The following is a 19,436-nucleotide window of genomic DNA, read 5'->3' on the forward strand; positions in this document are numbered from 1 at the left end:
ATGCCTCTATTGATGGTTTATTTTGAGTTGAATCTAAAAATTTAATTATAGGTGTCATAACAAGATCCGTTGATTAAAATAATAAGAAAGTTGGTTTAGATTCCTTTAAAAATAATAAGTTTTTGATGTGATGTGAAAAAATTAATGTATATATTTATATCTAATAACACAACTAGTCTTAACCAACAAAGAAAAATGTACCAGACATAGATGAAATGAAAGAAGCTGTATCAGAAGATTGTTTCAAAGTAAAGTTTACTTCTTCAGTTGATGAGGAAAGGATGGCTGTTGAAGTGGAAACTTGGTTGGGAGTACAAAAAGAGATATTAAAATCAGGAACATCAATTCCAGATACATTTATTGACTTCGTGTCAACAATGTCTAAAACAACATTATTTAATTCTGTTAGTTGTTTTCCTGCAGCACCTTAAAAAAAAATATATATATCTACATATACTTGTTTATGTGATATATATATATATATATATATATATATATATATATATATATATATATATATATATATATATATATATATATATTTACTTGTATATATTATATATATACAAAAATATTTAATTATATATGTGTGTATATATATATAATATATAACATATCCAAATATATATATATATATATATATATATATATATATATATATATATATATATATATATATATATATATATATATAAATATATATATATATATATATATATATATATATATATATATATATATATATATATATATATATATATATATATATATATATATATATATATATATATATATATATATATATATATATATAGGTAAGCTTTTTAAGGCATGATTCTAATTATAAAATAATATATTATTATGGAATATTTAGTATTTTACTATAATAAAACTATATTATACTATATATTGATTATTATTTACTCTACTTTTAGGTCCATCTATTACTATGATGCATAGAAATAGAATATGGGAAGACATAATGTCACATTAAATAGTTTAGGGGCAAAAGTTGAATATATCAACCAGCTACGTAGTAGAGAGTGGGATTATTTGCGAAGAACTACAATGCAAAACTTTGCCAAAAGTCTAAAAACAGGTATAGTTTTGTTATACATATTTATATATGTGTGTATATTTTATATATATATATATATATATATATATATATATATATATATATATATATATATATATATATATATATATATATATATATATATATATATAAATATATATATATATATACACATATATAATTAAACATTTTTGTATATATATATATTATAAACAAATATATATATTTATATATATATATATATAAATATATATATTAGTTTATAATATATATATATACAAAAATATTTAATTATATATGTGTATATATATATATATATATATATATATGTATATATATTTATATATATATATAAAATATATATATATATATATATATATATATATATATATATAATAAACACACATATATAAATATGTATAACAAAACTATACCTGTTTTTAGACTACTACTGTTTTTGAATACAATGATTAAATTGCCATTATTATTACCCTGGTTATATATCATTAGCACTATTAGTAGTTTACGTCACATTAGTTTATAACTCTTTGTATATAAACTTGAATGTAAAATCTTTACTTAGAAATATATGATTGATTGAATACATAGTTATATTATGTTAATATATACTATATATGACATACTTATACTATAACATTTGTAAATACTTTTTTTAAAAAATATATATATTTTTTAATAATATATAATTATTTCGATATTTCGCTGATCTATCGTGATCATCGTCATCAGGTATAATATATATATATATATATATATATATATATATATATATATATATATATATATATATATATATATATATATATATATATATATATATATATATATATATATATATATATATATATATATATATATATATATATATATATATATATATATATATATATATCAGGTATTATACCTGATGACGCTGATCACGATAGATCAGCGAAATATCGAAATAATTATATATTATTAAAAAAATATATATATATTTTTTAAAAAGTTTATACGCAGCCGTATTTATTGAATTCTACCCATATATATATATAAAATATAATGTAATTATACATATTTTTATTTAAATAATTTGCTGATTAAAACATACTAAGCTTCCCAAGAAGAACCTCTTTCTTTTGTCTGATCTTTATTGCTAGTAGCATTTTAAGTTCTTTAGACAGCATTTTATTTTGTTGTGAATTTGTGTTTTATATGGCATATTTGTCGACTATTTATACTTTTCTTTTGTCAAACATTATGAAAAACTTGGTTAACCAAAATTACTATCGAAAACATACATAAATAAGCATGGAATGTTATATACATGCATGCATTGTTAACGAAGCACAACAAGGAACTGAGTAATCGATTAAATGCAGATTTTAAGTAATTAGTTTATTATGGAGTTACCAAAATCCTTTTCAGTTTTATCTATAAAATATCTACATAAAAATACAAACAAAGAATGTTCAATGATTTTGAAGCGCTAACGTTGCTCTAAGAATGGCCGCTAAAAATCACGAAGAAAATATCAAGAACCTATCTGAAGTTATTTTTCGAAAAAACGCAATTTTTATCTGAAAAAGCGATTCCCTTGTTCGTTAATAGCATTGGATTAAATAGCGAAGTTTTTATCTTAAAAACGGATTTTTTTGAATGTTTATAGCAATGAATTTTTTTCCTTAGGTTTTTGGGGTCATCCCATAAAGGACGTCACATTAAGTTTAACTAATGGCAAGAAGTAGGAGAATGTTGGCTCTCGTGCGCAGAGACTTGAGGGTAATATAGCGCCTTATGTTCTACGAAAATCTCCGCGGAAGGGAGCCAATGGACTTCTAATACTGGTTATTATTTTATTCTGGTTTTTAATTAAATTCTGAATGACGTCCTTTATTGACGACCCATTTACGGTAAAAACTTCGTTTTTTACGGAAAAAACTTCGTTTTTTATGTTCATGGCATTGGGCCCTGGTCTAGTGATTATAAAAATACCGCACTAAAAATTCTGTTCAAGTGAAAGAAATGATTATAAAAATACCGTACCATTAAAATCTAAAATACCGTATTTACATTTTAGCTGTTGCAACCAAGGATGTTTAATAAATTCCAACCAAGAAGGTTTATTAAATCTCCTTGGTTGCAACATTATTACTTAAAATATAAAATAGCGCTATGTAAAATATAAATAAACAAAAGCTATTGATGTAAAATATAAACAAAAACTGAACGAGATATGTACCTAAATGTTTTATTGTTTTCTAGATTAATTGCTCTATGATATCTCTTCATCTTACATCAAAGTCATACTTAAACATTTATATTTTAAAATGTTTTAAACATCGTAATAATAAAAATAACAAAAAACTAAAAAAAAAAAAATATTGAAACATGTTTCAATTTTTCTTCCACGTGCTTTTATCATAAAAAAATGCGAAATAAAATTAATCAAAACGTTAATTTTTTTGCACATGTTTCAATATTTTTTTTTGGTAGTCGTTTAAAATTGTCAGTTTCAAATTGAATTTTGAAAAATGTCCAGAATGTTCTTACAAAAGTTTGAAAGTTCTTATTTATTTAAGTTAAAAGCCATACCATTTAGATTTTATTAACTGTCGTTGCAGGCAGACATCATTTTTATAAACTGCGTTTACAGTAGATACTTTGTGTTTACAGCCAAAACAGCTCCACTTTTTCCATCATAATTTTAATTCCTTAATAAATAAACTTTTCCTCTAGCTCTTGACAATTCAGGTTACTCTACAGCATGTTATTCAGAGCTTATCTTTTCCCACAGCATGTTAACCAAAAACCATTGATACCACAGTCTTGCCAAAGTGTCAGAATTAATGATTCTATCACTTTTGCATGAGAGAAAGTAATAGATTTTTGCATGCCAATAGTCTTCAGTTGTTGTAAGTTGTCAAAGAGTTTGATCTAATACTAAAGTGTTATGAACTATTTTAGAAAAAAAAAATATAGCCATATTAAAGGATATGAATGCAATTACAAAGAAGGTACTTTTATTTGTGTGTTTTAAAGTTATTTTAAATTTAGTTTAAATATGGTTTAACTATTTAAATATAAATTTCACAATTTAATTTATGCATAGTGTATGAATAGCCTACTGAGAAGGTATACTTAGATCAGAAAAATTTCAAAAATAAATGAAATATAAATTGTTTTTTTATACTTCCATATACAATTAAATTAAGAAACTAAGAAAGATATTACTATGATGAAATAAACAACTAATAGTTTTTCTTTAATTTTTAAAAAGTCAACTTTAATCATTACACTTTTTTAGTCAAAGAAGAACAAAAAGGAAAATAACGAAAAAGCAAATAACTTTTATTTCATTTTAAGGCATTTTAAAAATAAAAGTGAGTAGTTTATTACCACTGCATTTACCGTGATCTTCAGTAGAAATCCTGACACTTTTTTTGAGAAAGAAAAACAATAAATTTTATCTAAATCAATGTTTATCATACATAGATGTTGGCCAAACTTGAACTCGGTTGATATTATAGAACTCAGTATGAACTGAAAGCACTTACTTAATAGTTCTTTGTTTTTACAGCTGCTTTTTGTAATTAATTTTTCTGCTAATTATGTTTTATTGTGAACTATAATTAAACATAACGTATAAAAACAAGATATATTTTGTGTGATCAGGAATGATATGCGATCACATTTCTTTTCATAAAGTAAATATTTTTGCTGGTTTGTCAGACATTTTTGGTTTTGTCTGACAAACCTAAGTTTTTATCTGACAAATTGTCCGAAATAAAAAAGTTTGTTATTTTGAGCCCTGTATATATATATATATATATATATATATATATATATATATATATATATATATATATATATATATATATATATATATATATATATATATATATATATATATTTATATATATATATATATATATATTTATATATATATATATATATATATACATATATATACATATATATATACTTATATATACATATATATATATACATATATATATGTCCAGGGCTCAATTTAATTTTTTATAAAGTCCTGGACAAAATGTCCAATCAAAACTTGTTTGGGTTGGCCAGTGTCCAATCAAATAATTAAAATATGATTTTTATGGTTTTATGGAACCGAGTTTTGCAATCAAAATCTTTGTCATGTTATTCAGTTTATTTAACATTAGTCTTTTGAAGTTGTTGTTTCTTTCCTTACTATTTAGAATAATTCATCGTAGATTTTTGTTTTTTAATGAAATAGTTTCAATTTAATATTGTACGTTTTTTAGATAGACTTAAAATCTCACGCTGTAGCTGACAACGCTTGTTTTTTTTTTGCTATACAATTTGACAACTGCTGTTTTGATGTTTTAACAATTTATATGCAATTAAAAGAATCGTTACATTATGCATAACTTTTAATCATTGATTTTTTATAAAGTTTTTATTTTACGTGAAGACTTTAAATAAAATAGAATCAAAAATTAATTATAGTGATTGTTTAAAAACAAATGCATTATATGTAAATTAAATGTTATATTAAATTTTTTTTTACTAGGTACATATTTTTTATGATAAATTTAAATATTTGAAACTATTTTTCCATGTCATTCTAAAAATCTTTTAAAAAATTATTTTTTTAGGTTACTAATATACCACTCCAGTTTTCCCTATACATAATTAAGTTAGAATTAGCATTTGATATTTCAACTTCTCTGAGTGAACGTGTCTTAAATGGACAAACAACTAAAAAGTTTTGCTTTAAAAACTCTGTAAACTTCAGAAACTTTTCTTGTGTCATGTTTATAATGTTGAATGGCTCTGGTTTTTTGCGAGATGCCTGGAAAACACTCCTCCAATCTTCTGGTGTTTCTGCTGGAAACTTTTGATAAATAATAGCCATATCTCTGTCACATTCCATATAGGAATGACCTCTTATAGGATATGAAACTGTTATGCTGTCAAATCTTTCTATTTTATGAAGTAGATGATAAAAGAAATGTAAAACTGTCCAGTTTTTATTTTGTCCTGCACAGGAATTGCAAAACAATTTGATATGCTTTACATTTTTAGGCAAATGACAATTAAATCATGAAGCATAGAACATACATCATCCGAGACTTTGTTGCCTACAGTTTCATCATAGCAATAAAAATATACTGTTTGAGTAGAAAGTATGTGAATGTTGAAAGAGTAAAATGACAGTCGCCTGGAGTAGTATACATCTTGAGTTGAAATGTTTGGGAATTTCAGATTTTTTCGAAAATCAAAGCAGATTACTGCACAGTCTAAAGTTTGCTGAGCTTGTAAACATGCAGTTCTTTTTCTTTGATAAAACATTTCAGCTTTTCTCTGATGAAGTTTAAGAGATCCATTCAAAGCATTTTTGTTTCTTAACAAATCATTAGCAGCAACAGAGTCAATAGGTACTTGAATATCTATTGCAACTATTTTTTTCTTTGTTAAATCACAAAATGAGCAGGTGTCCTTTCTAGGATATCCAAATGAAATGTTAAACTTTGAATTAAAAATTTTACGATAACTTTCATAGTTTCAAACATGCAATGCATTTTTAAAATATTTAAGTCTTCTGGAAGGTAAAGTCTGGTAGATTTTGTTCTAACATAATGAGAAGATCGTCCTTGAAATGACTTGATATGCTGCACTATCATATCAATGTTTTCAACAGAAAAAGCATGCTTTTTGTTTTTATGACGTCCTCTCATGTCTTTACAAGGTAGACCTAATGATTGAAAAAAATTCTTATTATTTTAATGCTCATTATATATAAAGATGTATACAATATATACATATATCATAATTTATTTTTACATACCTGTGGCTGAAAGAACTTCTTTGATTCGCCTTACATGATTTTCTGTCAAACCAAATATAGATATGAACGCTTTGATACACGCACATATTTTTGTAGAACTCTTATCTCTAATAATGTTCAGGTGATACTTAAAAAAATAACTATGAATTTTAGATTGTTCAATTATTAAATTTCTGCTTCATTGACGCTTAATGCTATGAACAGAAATAAGAGAAGAAATATGCATATCCTGCTCATCCTTTGTTTTCAAGTTGTTGAAATATGATATAAGTTTTATTCTGTCATCTTCTGTTGTAACTTCAAAACACTTCAGACTAACACAGTTACATGGTATTCCTATAACCTGATTTTTTAATCTCAGATCTCAAGTAAACTCTCTTTTTTTTCCATTGACTGCCTTTTTTTTAGGTTTTTCTGTGACTGTAGGGTCGTTTAGATTAGCCGCCATATTTTTTTAATGATAAATGTTGGTCACGTGACTTATTATTTTATTATCATTGGTTTAGTTATTAATAACTTGGACAACTGCGTTTTTTACCAAGTAAACATTGGACAACAGTGGTTGTTTCAAAGTTGCCCTTTATTTAAAATGACCATAGAAGCTTATAACATAGTTTTTTTATTATGAATTTTCAAATTAAAATAGCTTAGTACTAGAATATCATAAAAATATCTCAAACTCAAAATTTTCAAAAAGTGGACATCTGTGGTTTTACCGGTGTGGTCTTCATATATATATATATATATATGTATTTATGTATATATATATATATATATATATATATATATATATATATATATATATATATATATATATTATATATATATATATATATATATATATATATATATATATATATATATATATATATATATATATATATATACTATTCTAGATTGGGCTAGGGCTATTCTAGATTGTTTTTGACAGTGTCAACCGTATTTGGGTGCTGATTTGAGCGTTGCACTGTGGAAAATAGTACTACAAAAATGTAGCATAAATGATTTTTCCTCAAATTTCAATTTCACTTCTAAAATTATATTTTAATTTTTTTTTAAAAGTTTGATAGTTAATCTTTACTATAATGTAGGAATTTCAGCTAATTTTATGTAAAAAGATTTAACATAAAATTAGCTGAAATTTTTAAAGCCATATTGTTTCATATTTTTTAAATGTTCCGTTGAAACTTATTTGATTCATTACTTTAAAAGTTGTTTTCTATAAAACTTTTTATGAATAAAGTATTATACTTTTTTGAAAGCATCATGTTATTCAGATTTTAGAACAAATTCATATTTTTAATTATATGGTTTTGTTTACTAATATTTAATTGAACTATAAAGTAACCTAGAAAATAAAAAATCCTAAAGTTCACTGATTTTTTTGTCAGTCACCCACGCTTTCCCATGCTTCATTTTTATAATTATTTATAGCTTAGGTGTCTATAAAAATGAATTATTAAAAATCAGGTGTGGATATGTGTGGTTTCCAAAATTATATATAAAAAAGTGATAAAAGTCAGAAAACCGCTTTTTATCGTGGTTTTAGACTATATCTGTTTATAAAAATAGTTTTGCTTAAGTTTTTTAGTCAATTTTTTGTTGAGAATTAATTTTGGTGGACATGCATTCTATCATTTTTGCATTTTGTGGTAAAAATATCAGCAATTTTTGAACACTGCATCATTTAAAAAATGATATATAAAGAGTTGAAAAATTTATATCACTGCAACAAATTTACAGTGGAAATTGAATACTTCGGTTACTTTTTAAAATGACGACTTTTAAGTGTTCAAAATGGAAACTGTTACTTTCCTATATTGATGGAATAAGGTCAATTAAGGCACCATCAATAACTTTAAAAGAAAGTTATCAAGTTTCTCAGGATAGCTTGTGTTTCATCGTTAGTGATTTTTAAAGGCACATTATTCCGTTGTTTAAAAAACAATGTACCAAGGCATCACGGAAAGTGAAAGCTTTTTTATCTAACAAGAGTAATTGGTTAGATTCTGAATATAGTGTATTTTTACTAAAATCGAAAAACGCTGTAACAGACCCCATGCCATTTACATCATTTGAAAAATGTGGAAGACCGTGCGTGTCTTATAAAGATTTGTTAGAGACCAGTAAAAGAAGAAAAAAATCTCATTAGTTAAAGAAATTAGATTCAAGCATATCTTTAATACATATCTTCAGACATTATATTCAATAGTAGAAGAAACAGAAGATCTTTTTTTCTTTTTTGAAGAAAAAAAGATCTTCTGTTTCTTCTCCTATTGAGAAGAAACAGAAGATCTTTTTTTCTTCAAAAAAGATCTTCTGTTTCTTCTCAATAGGAGAAAAAAAATCTCTGTCTTGAGTTTTATGGAAAACAAAAACGTTCAACTGACGGATAAAGAAGCACTCAGCGTGTTTTTTGATTTAAATTTAACTAAAGCACAATATTTATACTTGAGGAAGTTGACAGATAAAAAACTGTTACTTATTCCCACCATATTACAAATTAAAAGAAATTAAACAGACCTGCTATCCACCATCTTCTGCAATAGAAATAGAATATGGAACTGCAAAATTTGTTGGATCACACTGTAGATAGAATTTTGACTAAAGATTTCATTTACAATAGTAAATTTAAACATTTAATTTTGTATAGTAAATGGGGTTGTGATGGCTCCTCTGGCCAAAGCAAGTACACGCAGAAACTTTTAGAGGAATCTGAACTTATTTCTGATGCAAATTTATTTATTAATCCTTTGGTACCGATCAGATTAGTTGATGAGGTAACTAGCGCAGTTGTTTTGCAAAATCCAAAAAAGTTCTAAGTAATGCATAAAGCTTAGTTAATTTATTATTTAATTATTATTATAATGCAGGATAAAAATATTAAAATGCCATCGGTTGGAAAATGGAAAATAAGGCCGATGCCGATTCCGATTGTGCAAAATGTGGCTGATTAAGCCGATGCCGATTAATCGGTACATCACTACTAGAGTATATATTTTCCAGAATATATTTTCCAAACATTTTATGTATTTTTTGTTGTTTTGAATACTTTCAAAGTTTTTCATATAATTAAAAAGAACATGTTTAGTTAAAAATAAAATAAAAATGACAACTTTAAAGTTTTTAATTTTTATTTTAAAATTTTATACTTAAATTTTTTTTTATAAAAAGTATTTCCTTAGAAGCATCATATACTACTTTACATTTGTGCAAAATTTCAAAACTTAATCTTTAAGAACAAAAAAGTTATTGATTTTTGATCCAAAACAGACCTTTATTTTCCACAGTGCGCCGTCCAAATTAAAATTTGGGGACTTTTTTTTTTACATACTTAATGGCAAATATATATTTTTTTTTTTCGCAAAAAAACACCTATATTCAGCAATATTTCTTATAAATTTCTCCAGGATACAGGAGTACGGCGGCAAAATTTTTTTCCTAGAAAAGCTCCTGATATATATATATATATATATATATATATATATATATATATATATATATATATATATATAAATATATATATATATGTATATATATATATATTTGTATAATATACATGTATATATTTGTACATGTTATATATACTATATAGTCCTGCATGATCGTAAAAGGTTTTTTCCATAAACTGTTGTTTCAAGTCAAATGCTAATAAACCACAGTTTAATAACTTTAGTAAGTTTAATAACTTTTAAAAATGCTTTTTCTTTAAATTAATAGGTTGCCTGAACCTAAACCATTAGTCAATGTAAGTATACTCCCCCTGGAATTAGGAAAAAAAAGGTCAGCAAACTTTTTTGCTGGTCTAAAACTGTTTTAGGTCCGGCATAAGTTCAGCACAAATTTTTAAAACAAAGTTTGAAACAAATGGAAAGAAAATAGAAAGAAAACCAAATTCCTAAGTTCTATGACTTTATTAAGAAAAACAAACATCAAGTTTTCCAACATTTCTTTCAAATGTCGATGGTTTCCTAAATATTTGAAAATTTAATGAAAGTTCTGCTTATTTTATTATTATATTTATTATAATTTAATGCTGTAACTGATGGAAATACCAGCAAGTGTAAATTCCACACTATGACAGCCTTTTCATGTTTTAAGAGAAGTTTTCTTTAATGCGTTTTAATGCGTTCAGGTTTTTTACTTTTGTAGTCTGTTATAAATATTTTTGAATTCATTCAAAGATTTTGCGTTGACAGCTTCTTCTAACAATGAATTCCATAATGTTGCAACTCTGTTTGTTAAGATGTTATGTTGAACTCCACTATTAATAATTTCTCTGTCATATCTAAAACCGTGACCTCTGGTATTTAAATTTCCACTTAAGATCATTTGTAAATTTTACTCCCAAATTTCATTTTAATGATTTTATTATTATTATATTTTATTAAAAAATGTTTGTTTTTCCATTTTGAATTTAATTGTTTTGTTTACAATTTAAATAAAGTATTTGGAATTTAAGTTCCAAATACAAACTTTTTTTTTTTTGCTATTTGATTTTAATTATTTTATTAGGAATTTTAAAATAACTTTCTTTATTCAATTAATTTATTTTTTAACTTAATTCAGAATTGAATTAAAATTTCCTTTTTTGTTTTTATCTTAATTTCTTTATTTAGAATTTGAGTAAAGCATTTGTTTTGATGTTATATATTTAAACTAATTTGTTCAGAATTTTTTTGTTGTGCTGTTTTTCTTTTAACTATTTTGTTTTGAATTTAAATGTTGTTCAATTTTGTTTAGAAATTATATTGTTTTTTATTCTGTTTTTAATTTAATTGCTTTGTTTACAATTTAAATAAAAGGTTTATACTTAGAATTTAAATTCAATTTTCGTTATGTTGTGTTTTTAAACAAATTTGTTCAGAATTTAAATAAAACGTTTTTTTTGCTGTTTTTATTTTAATTATTTTCTTCGTATTTAAATAAAACGATTTTAAGTTTTTAAAGTCAGTCAATGTTTGTATACTTTAGTGCGGTTATCTGTAAATAATTTATTGGTAGAGGGATTATTAAGGTGAGTGGCTAATAAAATAAAAATGCAAAAACAAATAAAATTATATATTTATATATGTATAATTTGCGGTAGTGGTGTAGTGGTAGAGCGCTCGCTTCATAAGCGAGAGGTTCTGAGTTCGATTCTCACCATGTCTCTGGTAGTACTGCCCTCAACTTGTTTCTTCACGCAGTGGCCTTGTTCATCAAGGTTCGTGTTTCGGAGTTATAGAGTTGGGAAAGGGTTATAACCACAAGTAGCCTACTCATCTGTAGTGGCCTTCTTAGCCTTGGGGAGGTGAATTACAAAAAAAAAAAAAAAAATATATATATATCAAGCCTTCTCAGGAGAGGCGTGCAGTCATACATTTTATATGATGACACATACTATATTTTTTTTTTTGACAACTTACCCACAAATTTTTGCATATATTGTTTTTGAAAAATGCGCTGAAAAAATTGAACTTATTTAAAGAGAAAATTAAAAATAAACAAACCATAAACTGAAATGAAAAAAGAACTTAAGGAATAATAAAATAAATAAAGGATAAACTAGTGAAAAGAAAAGCATAAAACTAACATATTTTTTAATTTAGAACCATCTCAAGTGATACTTTAAACTTTATTAATGTAATTTAAAAGTAATTAATAGTTTAAAGCTAATAATTCTTCTTATATTGTCACAATGATGTAGTGCTTAGGTTGATTAATTGTCACAATGATGTAGTGCTTAGGTTGATTAATTGTGTCAATTATGGGGTATGGCTGTTAATATTGGCAATGGGTGAGGATTCAAATCCTACTAATTAATAATTTCTTTTCATGTTTTATTTGCTTTGTAGTTATTAGAAAATATCAAAGTTTCAAGTTCTTAGATAATTAAATTTTGAAGTAGTTAAGCTTGGATTAAATGACTTTGAAACTTTGATTTTTTCAAGATTTTTTCTAAAAAAAACATTAAATGTATGCTTTTTTTTTCTGGTTTGTTTTTTATTTATTTTATCATTTATTTAGACTTTTATTTTTATATTTTAGTTTTGTATTTTACTTTTTTAAAAATTTTTATTTCTCTTTCCAGTTTATAGTTGTTTTTTTTTAAATTTTAGTTTAAATTTACATTTATTTATTCAGCGCATTTTTCAAACATACTAAATTAAAGTGTTATGTTATATTTGGGTTTTCCCTTTTGCAAATTATTTTTATGCAGAAGATAAATATTTATAAACTTTTATAATATGTATAATAAACAAATAAAAGTAATATCAGAGTTCATAAAACTCAGATAAAACTAGGGTAAAGTTTTCAAAATTTAGAAAATCAGAGAATACCTGTCAAAAAGTAAAAGTCAGGGAATTCTTTTTGAAATCTTTAAAATCAGGGAAAACTCAGGGAAAATTTTTTAGTTTTATATTAGGTTTAAAGTTGTTTTGCAATATATAAATTTTGAGTCTTTATTTTTATTGAAATTTGTTCACTACAGTGGTTTTATAACTATTATAATATATAGCAAATATTCATTTTAAATCTTATAATATCTTTTTCATATGTGTAAGGTCTTTGAGTCTTCGATCAACAAATATTAACATCCCACCTTGAGTCAAATAACTTACTGTCAGACAATCAATACAATTTTCAATCTTCTTGTTCTACGGCTGACTTGCTAACTGCTTTTTTTCCAGTAACTTCTGGGTTCTATCCTTGATCCTGTTTTGTTTCTTATCTTCATTAATGAACTTACTGACAACCTTACATATAAAGTGGCTTAATTTGATGATGACTTCTGTCTTGACAAAAAAATCTCCTGTCTTGACAAAAATCTTCTGTCTTGACAAAAAATACTCCTGTCTTGACAAAAAATCTTATTTTTTTGAATGCTTAGAACAGGCAGCCGATCTTAAATATGATCTCACTTCTGTAACAGATTGGAGCTTGCAGTGGCTTGTAAATTTTAACCACAACAAAACTCAGTTATTTACTGCAAACAGCTATTGCAATACTGTTGAAATTCTATATTGATAAATGGCAACCCTCTCACTGAGTCCTCTACTTTATGTCTTTTTGGATTGTCATTTACTACTGACCTCTCACGGAAACCATATATACAATCGGTTGCTAAATTAGTATTTGCTAAGGTTGCTTCTTTTTATCATGCTTGCCATTTTCTTACTCCTGATTCCATTCTCCACTTCTACAAATTTCTTATGCGCTCTTGTGTGGAATACTGTTGTCATATTTGGACTGGTTCTTCTAATAATGCTCTTTCTCTTTTAGAAAAGGTCCAAAAACCCAATTTAATAGAGGTTGCTTGCTTTCTTGTTGGGAGTAAATCGGAATAAAAAATATATATATATTTATATATAATTTTAGATAAATGTTTAATTAAATATAATAATATAAGACATGACTTCAGAAAAGATCTATTTTCAAAAAGAAAAGTTACAACATATTTATAAAGAATGGTTAGGAAGTACTGGAACCAAATTTTAATGAAAAATCAATAACTGCAAGACTTTTAGTCAAAGATCATATGTTATCAAATGATCTTCAGCCACATAATTTCGATATTACAAACGAAATGATAATCATTGTAAAATCTGCCCATAAAAGATGTAGAAGTTACCAAAGTTCAATCACAGACAATAATAAAAATGATCAATTGGCAAAGAAAGTTGCTAGCAACAAACAAGACAAGATCAACTGAAGAAAACTAGTGAAATGTTGCAGTTTCAATTCTTAAGTTTGTTGAAAAAGCCGATGAGAAGTAAGATCTAGGGTTTTCTAGGGAATCTAGGGAATTTCTAAAGCTAATGCTGTAAAACAAAAAGCAAATAGGAAAAACAAAAAAATTAAGAAATTAGAGCTTTCTCGAACTCAGGGAAAACGTACTTAAAAACAGGGGAAAATCAGGGAATACTCAGGGAAATTGGATTTCTAAAACTGCCATGAACCCAGTTTTTGTGGTTTAAATGTTTTAGTTGTATTAACATATTTCTGTGTATGTCTTGTGCACCCTCTATTTTGTTACAATACTGTTTTAGAAAAGTTACATAACTATTTTTAAATTAAAGGCAAAAAATTTAGGGAAACTATTAATATGCGGTGTTCACATTTTTATAGTTAAAGCTGAAGTTTTTTTTTTTTTTTGCTACTCACCTCCTCAAGGCCGAGAGGGCCACTACAGATGAGGAGGCTACTTAATAGTGGTTATAGCCCTCTCTCAACTCTATAACTCCGAAACACGAACCTTGAGGAACAAGGCCGCTGTGCAGAGAAACAAGTTGAGCGTGGAACTACCAGGGGCATAGTGGGGATCAAACTCAGAACCTCTTGCTTATGAAGCGAGCGCTTTACCACTACACCACTACCGCATAAGTACCAAAAATCTAACATAAGTTTCTTTAAAATAAAAAATAGTATTGAGAGAAATTCTATTTATTGATGTTTTTAGATAAAGTGTGTGTTTGTCTAAACATATATGTATATATATAAGTATATGTATATATACATACACACACACACACACATATATATATACATATATATATATATATATATGTATATATATATGTACATATGTACATATATATACATATCTATATATATATATATTATATATATGTATATATATTATATATTTATGTATTATATATATATATATATATTGTATATATATATATATACACATATATATATATTATATATATATATATATATATATATATATATATATATATATAATATATATATGTATAAATAAAATGGCTAGAAAGAAACAATTCAATAATCTAAAAAACTTTCTCAGATACCCCATATGAAGCAAGTCCACAAAGAAGACTAGCATTTTAAACTTTGTCAAAAGCTTTAGATATGTCAAGAATATATATGTGTATATAAATTTTTCTTCAACAACTTGTTTCGCCATGAGTAGGCTCATCAGGAAGCTTCCTGATGAGCCTACTAATGGCAAAACAAGTTGTTGAAGAAAATTAGATAAGTATTTTTACTAATTTATAATTGCTCTGTCCTTTAAGAACATTGAGTACTCTATTTGTAGAATACACTAACATAATTTATACATGTGTATATATATATATATATATATATATATATATATATATATATATATATATATATATATATATATATATATATATATATATATATGTATATATGTTTATATATGCATATATTTATTGAAATGCATTTCATATTGTTTTTTAGACCAACTCGTTTAATTGTTTGATTTTTCGATTATATTCTACATTACATCCTGAAATAGTTGAATCAAAACAACAAACTAAACTTGGTTATATTAAACATGAAGATGGTACTGAAAGTAAAGATAAGTTAGAAGGACAGTTTCATGTTGGAATTGTTAATTTACCAGAGCAATTGAATGAATCCTTAGAAGTTTATTACAAAAGTAAATTTAAAAATAATCTCTTTTTATTCTAAAGTATATTTCAAAGTGCTAATTTATAGCAATTTTTTTGTTTTCATATATAGATGTTAATTTGATATATAGATGTTAGTTTGGACATAAAATTTTTATTTAGATCATCCTAGTAAAAGAATTCGTGAGGATGGCTTGCGTCTCTCTCGTTACTTGTTGAATCGAGGTCGACCAACCAATTCAACCTGGTCCAAATATAAATCAAATCTTCAAGGGAGTGATAAAAAACACAGTGGTTTGTAAATTTTTTTTTCCTTACATTATTACTTTATACTTAGGGTGATCTAAGTGTTAATTAATAATGTAAGGTTTATACACACAGATTTTCCACACGTTACTATACTTAATCCTTATTTACTTCAATATTTTTTACTAAAATAATTTATTCTAAAAAATTGCTATAAAAACAAAAAAAAAATAACATTCACCTTTTTTGCATACGTAGAGCTTACAAGAGATTTATAAAATGGTTTTTTTTTCTCCTAAATTAATATCTTCATTTTGTAGGGATTAAATCCTTCCCTAAGCATAATTTTTTTATTTTTTTCAATCTTTTCGTATATATTTATAACAAGAAAATATATATAGCAAATAAGACTTCTAATTGTTAAAATAAAATTTTAATGTTTTCTCATATTATACATATATTATACACAATCGTTCACAACATTAGAATTATTTTTTTCTATCTCCACTTTTTTTAAAAATTAAGTTATTGATAGTATTATTTACCTCAGAATGTTTTTCTATTGCATTGAAACCTAAGTTATGAGTAAAAAAGTTGCAGAGAAAATGATTAAAATTTTTTTTTTATATGCCATCTCCTGAAGTTTTTATTTTTTAAATTGTTTTATTTCAAAACTCAAAAATTTAGAGATAGAACAAGATAATTCTAACAACACAATATATAGATTGTTCTGCCTGCAAACTCAACTTATGCAAAAAACGTTTTTACTGACAGAAGTACATAATGCTATACAAATAGCAGAACCAAGAAAATGACGCAATTTTAGCAAACAGAAATTATCAAGAGAAGGGAAAGTCATAACAAATCTAAAATCAAAGTTTCAAGTTTTCCACTTGGATGAGACAATATGTATCATGTTTTTATCAATCTTGTCAATTATTATCCATATATATGAATACAAACTTTTATTAAAATTCAGGTTGTGTATGTATATATATTCTTAATTTATATATGTATATTAGGGTGTCCCAGCCGCCCCTTATATTCTAAATAAGATCTGTTCATATTCTTAAAAATTGCTATTGGTTCTCACAAGCAACTTGGTTAAATTTTTTCAAAATTGGATTGGATTTAGGGGGAACACAAGACCCTTGAACACTTACTGGGTCCCTACTATTATAAAAAAAAAAAGTTTTTCAAAAGTATGTCATGTTAGGTCTCAAAAGGAGTGAAATTACATAAAAATTTCAAAAACAGCAATCATTTCATAAAAAAATTATTACTTAAGTTATTTAACTTTGGGAATTATTATCAAAAAAATACCCTTCTTTTAGTTATAAAAATTCTATAAAAAAGTTCTAAAAGTTATTTTCTTTTTTCTGCAAAAAACTCTAAAATAATAATTTTTTAATAAAATGATTATTATTTTTGAAATTTTTATTTAATTTTACTTCTTTTGAGACCCAACATGACTTTTTGAGAGCCAACATTTGAAAAACCTTTTTTAAATAATATTAAGGACCTGGTAAGTGTTCAAGGATCTTGTGCTCCTAAATCCAATAAAGTTTTGAAAAAATTTAACTGAGTTGCTTGAAAGAACCAATAACAATTTTTAAGAATATAAACAGATCTTTTTTAGAATATAAGGGGCGGTTGGGACACCCTAATGTGTATATATATATATATATATATATATATATATATATATATATATATATATATATATATATATATATATATATATATATATATATATATATATATATATATATATATATATATATATATATATATATATATATATATTTTATATATATATATATATATATATATATATATATATATATATATATATATATATATATATATACATATATATACATATATACATATATATCAGTCTTCTCCGTTTAGCCAGCGCTTTCGCGTGTAAGTCTTTTTGCGCTTGCCCACACGCCCCAAAAAACTTTGGTGAGCACATAATAAAGCGCTTGCCAAAAATATATATATATATATGTATTTAAATTAAAAAAATATAAATACATATATTGTTGTCAAGCTAAAGCTTTTTTTTATAATTGTTTTAGTCTCTTAAAAAGATCTTTATAAAACTTTTTTGATGTTATTTTTAGATGACGAATTTTCAATAAAAGATGCAGCAAATGAAGGTTTAATTCATCCAGATATTGCATCTGATGTTTTTCAAGAAGAAGAAAACACAAGCAATTATGAAGAAAAGCATAAAATTATAAAAAAACCACATAAAGCTCAATATTCTGTTATAAGGTAGTTATAAAATAGTTAGAAGTTAGTTACAAGGTTAATAAATGTAAATACATAGTTACAAGGTATTAATAAATTGTTATTTTTAATTTTATTATTGTTGTTTTATTATTATTAAAATAATAAATTGTATGTTAATAAATTCATAGTTACAAATAAAAACATAACAAGTTTTAAGTGACACACTACATTTTGTATATATAATTATGATATCATTCACATAATTATAATGTCATACAACCCACTATTTCCTAAAAATGTCACAACACAAATTAATAAATGGTTTTTAACCCTAGTCAAGCATAATTTCCCTGTCAACCATAGTCTACACAAAATATTTATCATATACTTGATTAAGATCAGTTATTCTTCAATGCCCAACATTAAAAACCATAACCACAATAGAAATATTTTATGCAATGATAATAATATAGTAAGAGAAAATGCAACCTCTTTTATAGTTTGTTACGGAAACCATTTAAAATCAATTAACACCAATAAATATAAACAAGACACAGCTTTTCAATAAAATACAGGAGTTAAAAGAAAGTAATTTTGTACCATCTATTAAATGGAATGTTATTAGGCATTGCTGGCCACA

The 19,436-nt window shown here is 24.7% G+C and overlaps 1 protein-coding gene across 1 annotated transcript in view; it reads left to right on the plus strand.

The window, feature by feature from the left end:
• Positions 1-3,929: 3,929 nt before the first annotated feature.
• The window catches only part of LOC100200135 (ribosome assembly protein METTL17, mitochondrial), a 68,577-nt gene continuing 53,070 nt past the window's right edge, over positions 3,930-19,436 (plus strand). The window contains exons 1-4 of the mRNA XM_065816627.1: positions 3,930-4,095; positions 16,134-16,335; positions 16,469-16,600; positions 18,685-18,838. Of these exons, the coding sequence (XP_065672699.1) occupies positions 4,075-4,095; positions 16,134-16,335; positions 16,469-16,600; positions 18,685-18,838 (509 nt within the window). The 5' untranslated portion in view covers positions 3,930-4,074. The remainder of the gene's footprint in view (positions 4,096-16,133; positions 16,336-16,468; positions 16,601-18,684; positions 18,839-19,436) is intronic.

Source organism: Hydra vulgaris, chromosome 13 (genome assembly GCF_038396675.1).
Source record: "Hydra vulgaris chromosome 13, alternate assembly HydraT2T_AEP".
Lineage (NCBI taxonomy): Eukaryota > Metazoa > Cnidaria > Hydrozoa > Anthoathecata > Hydridae > Hydra > Hydra vulgaris.